The 14,389-nt window shown below is 45.3% G+C and overlaps 1 protein-coding gene across 1 annotated transcript; it reads left to right on the top strand.

Moving 5' to 3' along the window:
- The first annotated feature begins 2,394 nt into the window (after positions 1-2,394).
- Positions 2,395-3,342, top strand: LOC119942851 (olfactory receptor 52D1-like). The gene has a single exon (XM_038763865.1). The coding sequence runs from the start codon at positions 2,401-2,403 to the stop codon at positions 3,340-3,342; it is 942 nt and encodes a 313-aa protein (XP_038619793.1). The 5' UTR covers positions 2,395-2,400.
- Positions 3,343-14,389: the final 11,047 nt, after the last annotated feature.

The raw sequence follows: 14,389 nt of genomic DNA, 5'->3' as shown, positions 1-14,389 counted from the left end.
TACAATGCTCTGTTCATAGTAAATGCTCAATAAAAGACTGAATGAATGAATGAATGAATGAATAGAAGCAGTGCGGCTTAGTGGAAAGAGCCCGGGCTTGGGAGTCAGAGGACATGAGTTCTACTCTCTGCTCTGCCACTTGTCTGCTGTGTGACCTTGGGCAAGCCCCTTAACTTCACTGGGCCTCAGTTCCCTCATCTGTAAAATGGGGTCAAGACTGTGAGTCCCAGGTGGGACAACCTGATGATCTTGTATCTACCCCAGCACTTAGAACAGTGCTTATAGAACACAGTAAGCACTTCACAAATATCATTATTATTACTATTATTATTATAGACTCCTGTTTCACATCGAACTTTGAACACTACCGAGTGACCTAGGAGAATGAGCACGGACCTGAGAGTTAGAGAACCTGCGTTCTAATCACAGCTCTGACACCTGTCTGCTATGTGACCTTGGGTAAGTCACTTCACTTCTCTGGGCTTCGGTTTCCTCAACCGCAAAAGGGGAGGTCAGTATCTGTTCTACCTCCCATTTAGAATGTGAGCCTCATGTGGGACAAGGACTTGTATCTACCTCAGCATGTAGAATAATAATAATAATGGCATTTATTAAGCGCATACTATGTGCAAAGCACAATACAACAGAGTTAGCAGGCAGGCTCCCTGCCCACAGTGAGTTTACAATCTAGGTGGGGAGACGGACATTAATATAAATAAGCAATTTAAAATTATAATTTAAAGCTATGTACATAAGTAATAGTAACGATGGTATTTGTTAAACGCTCACTGTGTGCCAAGCATCTTTCTAAGTGCTGGACTGTTCTAAGCGCTGAGTGTCGTGGAGTTGAGAATGGGGAAATTATCAAATGTTCAAAAGTCACAGATTCGAGGGAATCAATGACGCAGAAGGGAGAGGGAGCCAGGGAAAAGAAGGCCTAATCAGGGAAGGCCTCTTGGCGGAGGTGTAATCTTAATACAAGGGCTTGATGGTTGAGAGAGTAGTGTTCTGGCATATATGGAGCAGGAAGGACTTCCAGGATAAGCAGAGGACATGGGAAAGGGGTTGGAGGTGAGATAGATGAAATTGGGGCACGATAAGTAACCCAGTACTAGAGGAGCAAAGTGTGAAGGCTAGGCTGTAGTAGGAGATCAGTGAGATGAGTTAGGTTGGAGCAAGCTGATTATTTAAAGCCAATGGTAAGGAGTTTCTCTTTGATGTGGAAGTGGATGGGCAGCCATTGGAGGTTTTGGAAGAGTGAGGAGACAGAGACTGAAGTTTTTTGGAATAATGATCCATGTAGCAGAGCGAAGTATGGCCTGGAGTAGGGAGAGACAGGAGGCAGGGACATCAGCAAGGAGGTAGATGGAGTAGTCAAGGAAGGGTAGGATGACTGCTTAGATCACTGTGGTAGCAGTTTGGATGGAGAGGGAAGGAAGGATTTTATCAAAGCCTTGTAGTTAGAACTGACAGGACTTGGTAATTGAATATGTAGGTAGAATGAGAGGGATGAGTTGAGAATGCCAAGCTCACCAGCTTAAGAGACAGGAAGGATGATGGCACTATCTTCAGTGATGGGAAAGACAGCAGAAGGACAGAGTTTGGTGGGAAGATAAGGAGTTCTGCTCTGAACATGTTTAGTTTGTTGTCCAAGAGATATCCAGGTAGAGATGTCCCGAAGGCAGCACAGAGAGAAGCAGCGTGGCTTAGTGGAAAGAGCCTGGGCTTGGGAGTCAGAGGTCATGGGTTCTAATCCCGATTCCACCATTTTCAGCTGTGTGACTTTGGACAAGTTACTTCACTTCTCTGTGCCTCAGTTACCTCATCTGTAAAATGGGGATTATGACAGTGAGCCCCACATGGGACAACCTGATAACCTTGTATCTCCCCCAGAAGTTAGAACAGTTCTTGGCACATAGTAAGCACTTAAGAAATAGTGCTTAGTACAGTGCTCTGCACACAGTAAATCCTCAATAAATGTGATTAAATGAATGAAGACTGTATTCAAATGTGAGACTGCAGGGAAGAAGTGAGGTCAGGGCTGGAGATGCAGATTTGGGAATTGTTCCCATAGAGATGATAGCTGAAACCCTCAGGGTAAAAGAATTCTCCAGGGTAGTGGTTGTAGATGGAGTTCAGAAAAAGACCTAGGAACTGTCATAGGAAGAGAAACCTAAAGCCTAAGATCACAGACAGAAATGTATCCATATGATGACATAGGTATATAAGGACTTGAAGGGACTGGAATGACAGAATTGACCAGAGGTAGAAAATAAAGGAGAAGTTTATCTGGAAAAGCTTCCTGGTGAATTTGTGTCTTGAGTTGGCATTGAGTAATTATTCTTTTTGGGATAATTTTAGGGTTTGTCCCTCCCCACTTCTTCTTTTCTGCAGGTCACCATGTCAATTCCAAACAATACCAGCTTCCATCCCTCTGCGTTCCTCCTGTTGGGCATTCCCGGGATGGAGGATCAGCACATCTGGATCTCCATCCCGTTCTGCTCCATGTACATCATGGCTCTGCTGGGCAATGCCACCATCCTGTTGGTCATAGCCTCTGACAAGACCCTCCACAAGCCCATGTACCTCTTCCTCTGCATCCTCTTGCTCACAGACCTGGTGCTTTGCTCCATCACATCACCCAAGATGCTGGCTATCTTCTGGTTTGGTGCCCAACCCATCTCCTTCCATGGCTGCCTCACCCAAATGTTCTTTGTCCACACGGTCTTTGGCACCGAGTCAGCTGTCCTGCTGGCCATGGCTTTTGACCGCTTCGTGGCCATCTGCCACCCGCTACACTACTCATCCATCCTCAGCTCCAGAGTCATTGGGAAAATCATAGTGGCCTGCATATCCCGAAGCCTAATCGTTGACATCCCGTTCATCATCCTGATCTGCAGATTGCCATTCTGTGGGCATCATGTGATCCCCCATACCTACTGCGAGCACATGGGCATTGCTAAGCTGGCATGTGCTAACATCAAGATCAATATCATCTATGGCTTGTCAGTTGCACTTTTGGTCACGGGAATGGATGTGGTGCTCATTGCCTTTTCTTATGGCTTCATCCTCCATACTGTGCTTCACCTGCCCTCCCAGGATGCACAACTCAAGGCCTTCAGCACCTGTGGGTCCCACGTGTGTGTCATCATGATCTTTTACATCCCAGCTTTCTTCTCCTTCTTCACCCACCGCTTTGGCCACTGGGTGTCACCTCAGGTTCATATTTTCGTGGCCAACCTCTACCTCCTGGTGCCCCCCGTGCTCAACCCACTGGTGTATGGCATTAACACTAAGCACATCTGCCAGAGGATGCTGATTCTAATCCTGGGGAACAAATAGGGCCCTGCACGCCTTCTCACTGCTATCACTGGCTCCAGCAAAGGGCTCCAGAGAGACTTCATTAACGGAGAGACCAGAGACTCCTGAGGTGGGTTCAGGGCAAACACGGACACATTCCAAGAGGTGGTTTAACACCCAGTTGGCCACTCCATACTGGGCAAGAGTTGTTGTTTATAGTCTCTTTATGGCTATCTCCCAAATGCCCCTTGAATCCAACCCTGGGAAAGAGCCAAAACAGCTAGAGGTTGATTAAATCACATTTAATGACCTTCCTTCTGATTGATTTGTGGTCCATTGTTTGATTTCTCATCTCCAGATTTGGCTGTTGGGACAACAGTTGTTAAATATTTCTGTGGGGTGGATATTAAAACTGTGAGCCCCACGTGGGACAACCTGATCACCTTGTAACCTCCCAAGTGCTTATAACAGTGCTCGGCCCATAGTAACTGCTTAATGCATGCCATTCTTATTCTTATTATTATAAATACCATTGATTAATTGATTGATTTTGGGCAACTACTGCTCTGAAAAAAGTAAAGTCCCCATGCTTAGATACCTAGCGTATGCATATCCAGAAAACTGGGTTACGAAATTTTTGGTTGTGATAAACATTTAGAGGGGTGTGCTATTTATATTCAAGTCACTATGTATATATGTTTGTACATATTTATTAGTCTATTTATTTATTTTACTTGTACATATTTATTCTATTTATTTTATTTTGTTAATATGTTTTGTTTTGTTGTCTGTCTCCCCTTTCTAGACTGTGAGCCCACTGTAGGGCACGATTGATGTTGGGTAGGGACCGTCTCTATATGTTGCCAACTTGTACTTCCCAAGCGCTTAGTACAGTGCTCTGTACACAGTAAGTGCTCAATAAATACGATTGAATGAATGAATGAATGAATGAATAATAATGCAAAGAAATGTGGTATTTGTTAATTGCTTACTTTGTGCTGAGGGAAAGTGGTTCCTGAAACATACATGGAGAAGTTCTATTATCTCAAACTTCCTGCCCTCCATCCTACTTCTCATTCAAGTTGTTGGCCTTCCATTCTTGGAGAGGTGCAGTACTCCTCTTTTCTCTCTCTCTCAGGTAGGCAAGCCATCAGCTGGGATGAGGACTTGTCTTGCGGAAGGGAGTCCCAAGATGCAATCAAGAAGAGTTTGAACCTGCGTGCGTTTCCGCCTTGGCCCTGAAATAGAGGCCAGACCCTGTTCCTGCCTCCATCATTCACAGGGGATCGCACTGATGAATTTGTGTTCCAACCAGGCTTCCTGGCGCCTGTAGTTCTCCAGTAACAATAATTATTCATAATAGTAATAACAATAATAATAAATATCTATTAGTAAATGATATCTGCTGAGAAAATGTGTGGCCTAATGCACATTTAACCGGCCTTGGAGTCTGCGTCTAATCCTGGCTCTACCACTTGTCTGCTGCGTGGCTTTAGGCAATTCGTTTCACATCTCTGTGCCTCAGTTACCTCATCCGTAAAATGGGTATTAAGACTGTGAGCCCTATATAGGATAGTGAGTATGGCCCAACCCAATTATTTTGTATCTACCTTGACACTTATTACAGTGCCTGGCACATAGTAAGTGCTTAACAAATAACATAATCATTATTAAGTACTTACTGCGTGCCAAAAACTTTACTAAACACAGCGCTAGATAGAGGATAATAGGTAAGACACAGTTTTTGTCCCACATGAGGCTCACAGTCTATGATATTAGACCTTAGAGAAGCAGCATGGCCTAGTGGATGTCAGCGTGACAAGGAGCATGGACTTGGGAGTCAGAGGACCTGGGTTCTAATTCCAGCTCTGCTACTCATCTGCTCTGCAACCTTGGGAAAGTTATTTCACTTCTCTGTGCTTCATTTACCTCATCTGTGAAATGGGGATTGAGATTATGAACCCTAAGTGGGATAGGGATTGTGTTTGGCCTGATTGTCTTGTATCTACCCTAGTGCTTAGTACAGTGCCTGGCATATAGTAAGCACTTAACAAATGCCACAATCATCATCATTAAGACGGAGCTCACAATCTAAGCATGCTAACACTTTCCTACTGCAAAATTTCCAGAGGCTCCAAAGCAGCAAGATGCAGAGGCGCTCCACTCTCCTGCACGCACCCCAAGCAGCCCTTGGGAACTTCAATATGCACATAGATGTCCCTGACGACCCTTCCACTTTTCGCTTTATATCACACCTCAACTCCACCAACCTCTGGCTCCACTCCAGATCTCCCACTCACCAAATTGGACACACTTAATTAATCATCTCCAGTCACTGTACAGTCTTTACCCTCACCACCTCTGAAATCCCTCAACCACAACCTCCTCAGTTGCTTTCTCACCCACACACCTCCTCCACACAGCCTGTCCTGTTCCCCCACAGAAATTTCTGATCTTTTGACCCCATCCAATTTTTTCAACTCATCATGCCCTATTTAACTTTCCCTGATGACCAAATTGACACCCTCAACACCACCCTCTCTACTGAACTCAATGCACTCACTCCCCTATTCCTTCATCAATCCTGGACCACTAGCTCATGGCCCTGGATCACCTCCACAGTCTACTTCCTTTGCTCCTGTGCACAAGCTGCATAGTGCAGCTGGTGGAAATCTAGATATCAGGCTGACCTCATCCACCTCAAGTTCAGCCTTGCGAACTTCAACGCTGCTGACCCCTCTGCCCGGCAAAATTATTTCTCCTTTTTTATTAACATCCATGCCTATTGCCTTTGCCAGTTATTCCAGATGATGAATTCCCTCTTCAAATCCCCTGTCCCCCCACCCCCGCCTCCACCATTCCTTGCCCCTAATGACCTGGCCTACTTCATTGAAAAAATTGAAGCTAACAGGCATGATCTCCCTAATATCTCCCCTGCTCTTCTGCAGTCCCTCCCTCCTCCTGCCCCTTCAACTCTCCCATCTTTCCCAGCGTATGTCAGGAGGTGATCTCTGGCCTTCTCTCAAAATCCACCTCCTCCATCTGCTCATCCAACCCCACCTCCTCACACCTTATCAAAACTCTTGTCCCACCCCTTCTTCCCTCCCTGAGTGCCATCTTTCAACTGTTCGCTCTCCATGGCTTCTTCCCCATTGCTTTCAAATATGCTCATAAATAATAATAATAATAATGTTGGTATTTTTTAAGCATTTACTATTTGCCAAGCACGTTCTAAGCACTGGGGTAGATACACGGTAATCAGCTTGTCCCATGTAGGGCTCAGTCTTCATCCCCATTTTACAGATGAGGGAACTGAGGCACAGAGAAGTTGCTAATGATGGTATATGTTAAGCATAAGCACTTACTATGTGTCAAACATTGTTCTAAGCATTGGAATACAAACAAGCTAATCAAGTTTGACAGTCTCTGTCCCACATGGGGCTCATAGTCTTAATTCCCATTTTGCCGATGAAGTAACTGAGACAAGAGAAGTAAAGTGACTTGTCCAAGGTTAAACACACAGCAGAAGTGGCAGAGCCAGGATTAGTACCTAGGTCCTTCTGACTCCCAAGCCCATGCCCTATGCGCAAGGCCATGCTACTTTCCCTATCCTAAAAAAAACTCACTTGATCTCACTGCTCCCTCCAGTTATAACCCCATTTTCCTCCAACCATTCCTCTCCATGCTCCTTGAGCAAGTTTTATAAACCCACTGTCCCAAGTTCCTCTCCTCCAATTATTCATTCACTCATTCATTCATTCAATCGTATTTATTGAGCACTTACTGTGTGCACTAAGCACTTGGGAAGTACAAGTTGGCAACATATAGAGACGGTCGCTACCCAACATTGGGCTCACAGTCTAGAAGGGGGAGACAGAGAACAAAACCAAACATATTAACAAAATAAAATAAATAGAATAAATATGTACAAATAAAATAAATAAATAGAGTAATAAATACGTACAAGCATATATACACACATACAGGTGCTGTGGGGAGGGGAAGGAGGTAAGGCGGGGGAGATGGGGAGGGGGAGAAGAAGGGGGGGGCTCAGCCTGGGAAGGCCTCCTGGAGGAGGTGAGCTCTCAGTAGGGCTTTGAAGGGAGGAAGGGGACATTGAAAGGAAGGGGGCCTTTAATAGTCCCTGCTCTATTTTTACCACCTGGTTGCTGTCTGGAGACTTGGGCCTGCCCCTCCCAACATCGGTCCCCCAGAGGATGAGAAAGATAAAAAGTCTGTGGCCTCTGCTCTCAGGCCTGACTCTCACCACCCAACTGCAGCGTTCTGAGTGTCCCTGGGAAGAGCAGAACCAGGTAGGAGGCGTCTGCCTTGTGGTGGGTTAAGAAGGGCTGGGGAGGGAAGTAATGCTAAGGAGAAGGGAGGGCTAGGAGGATGGAAAAGGCCAGATAGAGGAAAAGATGCGTGCAGATGTTCAATATGTATTTATATAAATGTCTTTCTTTCTCTTTAAACTGTAAGATTGTTGTGAGCAGAGAACATGTCTACCACTTCATTCATTCATTCATTCATTCAATCATATTTATTGAGCGCTTACTGTGTGCACAGCACTGTACTAAGTGCTTGGGAAGTACAAGTTGGTTATGTATAGAGACGGTCCCTACCCAATAGCGGGCTCACAGTCTAGAAGGGGGAGACAGACAACAAAACAACACTTATTAACAAAATAAAATAAACAGAATAGTAAATATGTACAAGTAAAATAGAGTAATAAATCTGTACAAACATATATACAGGTGCTGTGGGGAGGGGGAGGAGGGGGAGAGGAAGTGAGGGGGCTCAGTCTGGGAAGACCTCCTGGAGGAGGTGAGCTCTCAGTAGGGCTTTGAAGGGAGGAGGAGGCGAGAATGAGGCACAGTGAGGAGGTTAGCGGCAGAGGAGCGGAGGGTGAGGGTTGGGCTGTAGAAGGAAAGAAGGGAGGTGAGGTAGGAGGGGGCGAGGTGATGGAGAGCCTTGAAGCCGAGAGTGAGGAGTTTTTGCCTGATGCATACATAGTACGCAGAGAGTTTTGGCACATAGTAAGTGCTTAACAAATACCATTATTATTCCTTGAATGTAGTCATTGTACTATTTATTGCTTATCTCATTGTGCCCTCATAACATTCCTGTTACGGAGAGACAGCAATTATTATCTCCACCTTACAGAAGAGGAAGCTGAGGTTCAGAGTGGTTAAGTGATTTGCCCAAAGTCCAACATCAGGCCATCCTCAGATATGGGAGTTGAACCCAGGTTCTGGCCACTAGGCTAAACTGCTTCCCTAAGGTTATGTCATCTATCCCTCTGCCTCTAGACAAAACCACCCTGAATGCCATCCAGGCAGAAGAACATGTCTCCTGTTCTTTATGGTCCTCAGGAAAGGTGCCCCAATGCCCTTCAATTATCCCTTCCCCATCTCACCACTCTCTCCGTTTTTTTCTGTCTAATCTAAATCCTTCCTGCTACAATATGAAGTCATTTGCACTTACCACGAATTGGTGAGTTTGAAAAATGGTTGACACTCTTCTAGCGATAGCTATTTTCATCTTGAAGGCTCTTTATAGGCCTCCCCCAAACCTTCTCTTCTCCTTGGTATATAATTCCTGATCCCCTTTCTTCATTAGTTACTAGGGAGTAGAGGAATTAAAAACTACATATAATATCATATAATTTCAGGGGTTTACTGCTTTTAAACTTCAGGTTTGCAGTTTGAAAATTTCCAATATGTAGAATTCTACCTTCAACCGCTCACTCTCCACTGGTTCCTTCCCCTCTGCCTTCAAACATGCCCATGTCTCTCCCATCCTAAAAAAAACCCTCTCTTGACCCCACCTCACCTTCTAGTTATCGCCCCATATCCCTCCTACCATTCCTTTCCAAACTCCTTGAACAAGTTGTCTACACGCGCTGCCTAGAATTCCTCAACAACAACTCTCTCCTCGACCTCCTCCAGTCTGGCTTTCGTCCCCTGCATTCCACGGAAACTGCCCTCTCAAAGGTCACCTCCTGCTTGCCAAATCCCATGGCTCATACTCTATCCTAATCCTCCTCGACCTCTCAGCTGCCATCGACACTGTGGACCACCCCCTTCTCCTCAACACGCTATCTGACCTTGGCTTCACAGACTCCGTCCTCTCCTGGTTCTCCTCTTATCTCTCCAGTCGTTCTTTCTCAGTCTCTTTTGCAGGCTCCTCCTCCCCTCCCATCCTCTTACTGTGGGGGTTCCCCAAGGTTCAGTACTTGGTCCCCTTCTGTTCTCAATCTACACGCACTCCCTTGGTGACCTCATTCGCTCCCACGGCTTCAACTATCATCTCTACGCTGATGACACACAGATCTACATCTCTGCCCCTGCTCTCTCCCCCTCTCTCCAGGCTCGCATCTCCTCCTGCCTTCAGGACATCTCCATCTGGATGTTTGCCCACCACCTGAAACTCAACATGTCCAAGACTGAACTGCTTGTCTTCCCTCCCAAACCCTGCCCTCTCCCTGACTTTCCCATCACTGTAGATGGCACTACCATCCTTCCCATCTCACAAGCCTGCAACCTTGGTGTCATCCTCGATTCCGCTCTCTCATTCACCCCTCACATCCAAGCTGTCACCAAAACCTGCCGGTCTCAGCTCCGCAACATTGCCAAGATCCGCCCTTTCATCTCCATCCAAACCACTACTCTGCTTGTTCAAGCTCTCATCCTATCCCATCTGGACTTCCCCTTCCCTCCTCTCCCCCTCGTCCCCCTCTCCATCCCCCCATCTTACCTCCTTCCCTTCCCCACAGCACCTGTATATATGTATATATGGTTGTACATATTTATTACTCTATTTATTTATTTATTTATTTATTTTACTTGTACATTTCTATCCTATTTATTTTATTTTGTTGGTATGTTTGGTTCTGTTCTCTGTCTCCCCCTTTTAGACTGTGAGCCCACTGTTGGGTAGGGACTGTCTCTGTGTGTTGCCAATTTGTACTTCCCAAGCGCTTAGTACAGTGCTCTGCAAATAGTAAGCGCTCAATAAATACGATTGATTGATTGATTGATTGACTACTGTATCAGCCTTCTCTCTGATCTCCCATCCTCATTTCTCTCCCCACTTCAATCCATACTTCATGCTGCTGCCCGGATTGTCTTTGTCCAGAACCTAGCTCTCTTCCTCCCTTCAAAGCCCTACTGAGAGCTCACCTCCTCCAGAGGCCATCCCAGACTGAGCCCCCTCCTTCTTCTCCCCCTCCTCCCCCTCCCCATCGCCCCGACTTACCTCCTTCCCCTCCCTGCAGCACCTGTATGTATGTATATATGTTTATACGTATTTATTACTCTATTTATTTATTTATTTTATTTGTACATATTTATTCTATTTATTTTATTTTGTTAATATGTTTGGTTTTGTTCTCTGTCTCCCCCTTCTAGACTGTGAGCCCACTGTTGGGTAGGGACTGTCTCTATATGTTGCCAATTTGTACTTCCCTAGCACTTAGTACAGTGCTCTGCACATAGTTAGCACTCAATAAATACGATTGATGATGATGATGATTCTACCTTTATCCACATTCCCTTAGGATTTATAGTATAACAATGTCAATTTGGTAAATATTTCTTCACTAATATTCCTTTCTGGTGTCAGCAAATGACACAAATGTCTTCAGGAACCCTCAGTATCACTGATGTCTGTTGTCACTCATGCAGTTTAAAAAACAATCTTACCTGTTTTAGAGAATCAGGCCACATGACGTTCAGTAAGTTAGTCATATTTATTGAGTGCTTACCATGCACAGAGCACTGTACTAAGCACTTGGGAGAGTACAATATAACAATGTAAGACATTCCCTGCTAACAAGGAGCTTACATTCTAGAGGGGGAGATAGACATTAACATAAATAAATGAATTACAAGAAATGTACATAAATGCCATGGGGCTGGGAGGGGGGTTGAATAAAGAGAGGAAGTCCAAGTGCTAAAGTGACACAGAAGGGAGTAGGAGAAGAGGAAAGGAGGAGGGCTTAGTCAGGGAAGGCCTCTTGGAGGAGATGTGCCTTTAATAAGGTTTTGAAGTGGGGAAGAGTAATTTTCTATCATATATAAAGTGGGATGGCATGCCAGGCCAGTGTCAGGACAAGGGTGAAAGGTCGGTGGCAAGATAGATGAGATGGAGGTACAGTGAGAATATTAGCATTAGAGGAGTGAGGAGTGTGGCCTGGGTTGTAGTAGGAGAGCGCAAGGTGATTGAGTGCTTCAAAGCTGATCATAGGAGTTTCTGTTTGATGTGAAGGTGAATGGGCAACCACTGGAGGTTCTTGAGAAGTGGGGAAACATGGCCTGAATGCTTTTGCAGAAAAACGATTCAGGCGGCAGAATGAAGTATGGACTGTACTTCAGACAGGAGGTTGAGAAATCAGTAAGGAAACTGATACAGTAATCAAGTTGGGATAGGATAAATGCTTGGATGTTTCGATGGAGAGGAAAGGATGGTTTAGTGAAGTTGTGAATGTGGATCCGACAAGATTTAGTGATGAACTGAGTATATGTGTTGAATGAGAGAGAAGAGTCAAGGAAAATGCCAAGGTTAAGGGCTTGTAAGACAGGAAGGATGGTGGTGTCAACTCCAGTGATGGGAAAGTCAGAGGGAGGACAGGATTTGGGTGGTAAGATAAGGAGTCTGCTGTAGACATGTTAAATTTGCACTGATTGGAGGACAACAAAGTAGAGATATTTATTCATTCATTCAATCATTTATTATTAACAATAATAATAATAATGGCATTTATTAAGCACTTACTATGTGCAAAGCTGGGGAGCTAAGTGCTGGGGAGATTACAAAGTGATCATGTTGTCCCACGGGGCGCTCACAGTCTTAATCTCCATTTTTACAGATGAGGTAACTGAAGCACAGAGAAGTTAAGGGACTTGCCCAAAGTCACACAGCTGACAACTGGCGGATCTGAATTTTGAATCCATGACCTCTGACTCCAAAGCCTGGGCTCTTTCCACTGAGCCATGCTGCTTATTGAGCTCTTACTGTGTGCAGAACACTCTACTAAGTGCTTGGGAAGTACAAATCGGCAATAATAATAATAATGATGGCATTTATTAAGCGCTTACTATGTGCCGAACACTGTTCTAAGTGCTGGGGAGGTTACAAGGTGATCAGGTTGTCCCACAGGGGGCTTACAGTCTTCATCCCCATTTTACAGATGAGGCAAGATATAGAGACGATCCCCACCCACCAACATCTAGAAGGGGGAGACAGACAACAACACAAAACAAGTTGACAAGTGTGAATACCATCAGAATAAATAGAATTATAGCTATATACACATCATTCATAAAATAAATAGAGTAATAAATATGTACAAATATACACAAGTGCTGTGGGGTGGGGAAGGAGGCAGCGTAGATGGATGGATGGGGGTGATGAGGAGGGGAGGAGGAGGAGGAGAGGAACAAAGGGGGGCTCAGTCTGGGAAGGCCTCCTGGAGGAGGTGAGCTCTCAGTAGGGCTTTGAAGGGAGGCAGAGAGCTAGTTTGGTGGATGTGTAGAGGGAGGGCAGTCCATACCAGCGGTAGGATGTTGCCCATGGTGGGACAGGCGAGAACGAGGCACCGTGAGGGTAACCGTGAGGAATGTGAGACTGGAATGTGAGGAATGTGAGACTGCAGAGACTGCAGGAGGAAATGTGAGACTGCAGAGAAGGAGAGAAATCAGGGCTGCAGATATAGATTTGGAATTCATCTGCATAGAGGTGACAGGTGAAGCCCTGTGAGTGAATGAGTTCTCCAAGGGAGTGGGTGTAGATGGGGAATAGAAGGGGACCCAGAACTGAACCCTGAGGGACATCCACAGTTAGAGGGTGGGAGGCAGAGGAGGAGCCTATGAAAGAGACTGAGAATGAGTGGCCAGAGAGATAGGAGGAGAACCAGAAGAGGACAGAGTCACTGAAGCCGAAGTTGGATAATGTTTCCAGGACAAGAGGGTGGTCGACAGTGTTGAAGGCAGCTGAGTGGTCAAGGAGGATTAGGATAGGGTAGAAGCTATTGGATTTGGCAAGAAGGAGATACTTTGTGACTTTCGAGAGGGTCACCCTTCTGGAGTGAAGAGAACAGGAGCCAATTCAAGGAGAGAATTGGAGAGGGAACTTGAGACAGCAGGTGTAGACAACTCACTCAAGGAGTTCGGGGAGAATGGAAGGAGAGAGCCATTGGGTCAAATGAGGGTTTTTTTTTTAGGATAAGGGAGACATAAGAATGTTTGAAACCCGCCGGGGAGAAGCTATTGGAGAGTGAACAGTTGAAGCTGGCAGTTTTGGGAGGGAAGAAGGGAGGGGGCAAGTGTTTGATAAGGTGCAAAGGAATGGGGTTGGATATGCAGGTGGAGGGGGTGGATTTGAGAGAAGGCAGGAGATCTCCTCTAGAGATAATCCTGGGAAAGATGGACGAGTTGAAGAACGGGCAGGAGTGCGGAGGGACTAAGGAGGGACTGTTAGGGATATCATGCCTGATAGTACGAATTTTTCAAAAAAGTAAGTAGTCAGGTCATTATTCATTAATTCATTCAATCATATTTATTGAGCTCTTACTGTGTGCAGAGCACTGTCCTAAGCACTTGGGAAGTACAAGTTGGCAACATATAGAGATGGTCCTTCCCCAACAGTGGGCTCACAGTCTAGAAGTCATTAGAGGCAAGCGTGGATTTTAGTGATGTTGTGAAGTTAGAACCCACTGTGATCTTCTGTTGGGTAGGTACTGTCTCTATATGTTGCTACCTTGTACTTCCCAAGAACTTAGTACAGTGCTCTGCACACAGTAAGTGCTCAATAAATACGATTGAATGAATGAATGAATGAACCCACAGGATTTAGTGATGGATTGAATATGAGCATTGAATGAGAGAGAGGAGTCAATGGTAATGGTGCCAAGGTCACAGACTTATGTGACAAGAAGAATAGTGGTGTCATCTACATTGATGGGAAAGTCAGGATGAGGACAAGTTTAGGGTGGCATCAAGGGCTGTGGGTCAGTGGAATGAGTTTGATGAAATGATAAGGGAGTGAATTAGTTGAGTTCAGTAGAAAGGGGGCTGTAGAAGGAGAGAAG

This window comes from Tachyglossus aculeatus, chromosome 2, assembly GCF_015852505.1.
Source record: "Tachyglossus aculeatus isolate mTacAcu1 chromosome 2, mTacAcu1.pri, whole genome shotgun sequence".
Lineage (NCBI taxonomy): Eukaryota > Metazoa > Chordata > Mammalia > Monotremata > Tachyglossidae > Tachyglossus > Tachyglossus aculeatus.
This window is presented reverse-complemented; position numbering and strand designations above follow the sequence as displayed.

Excerpts from the sequence above, each read along its gene's own strand:
- LOC119942851 (XM_038763865.1), top strand. The coding sequence starts at position 2,401 with ATGTCAATTCCAAACAATACCAGCTTCCATCCCTCTGCGTTCCTCCTG.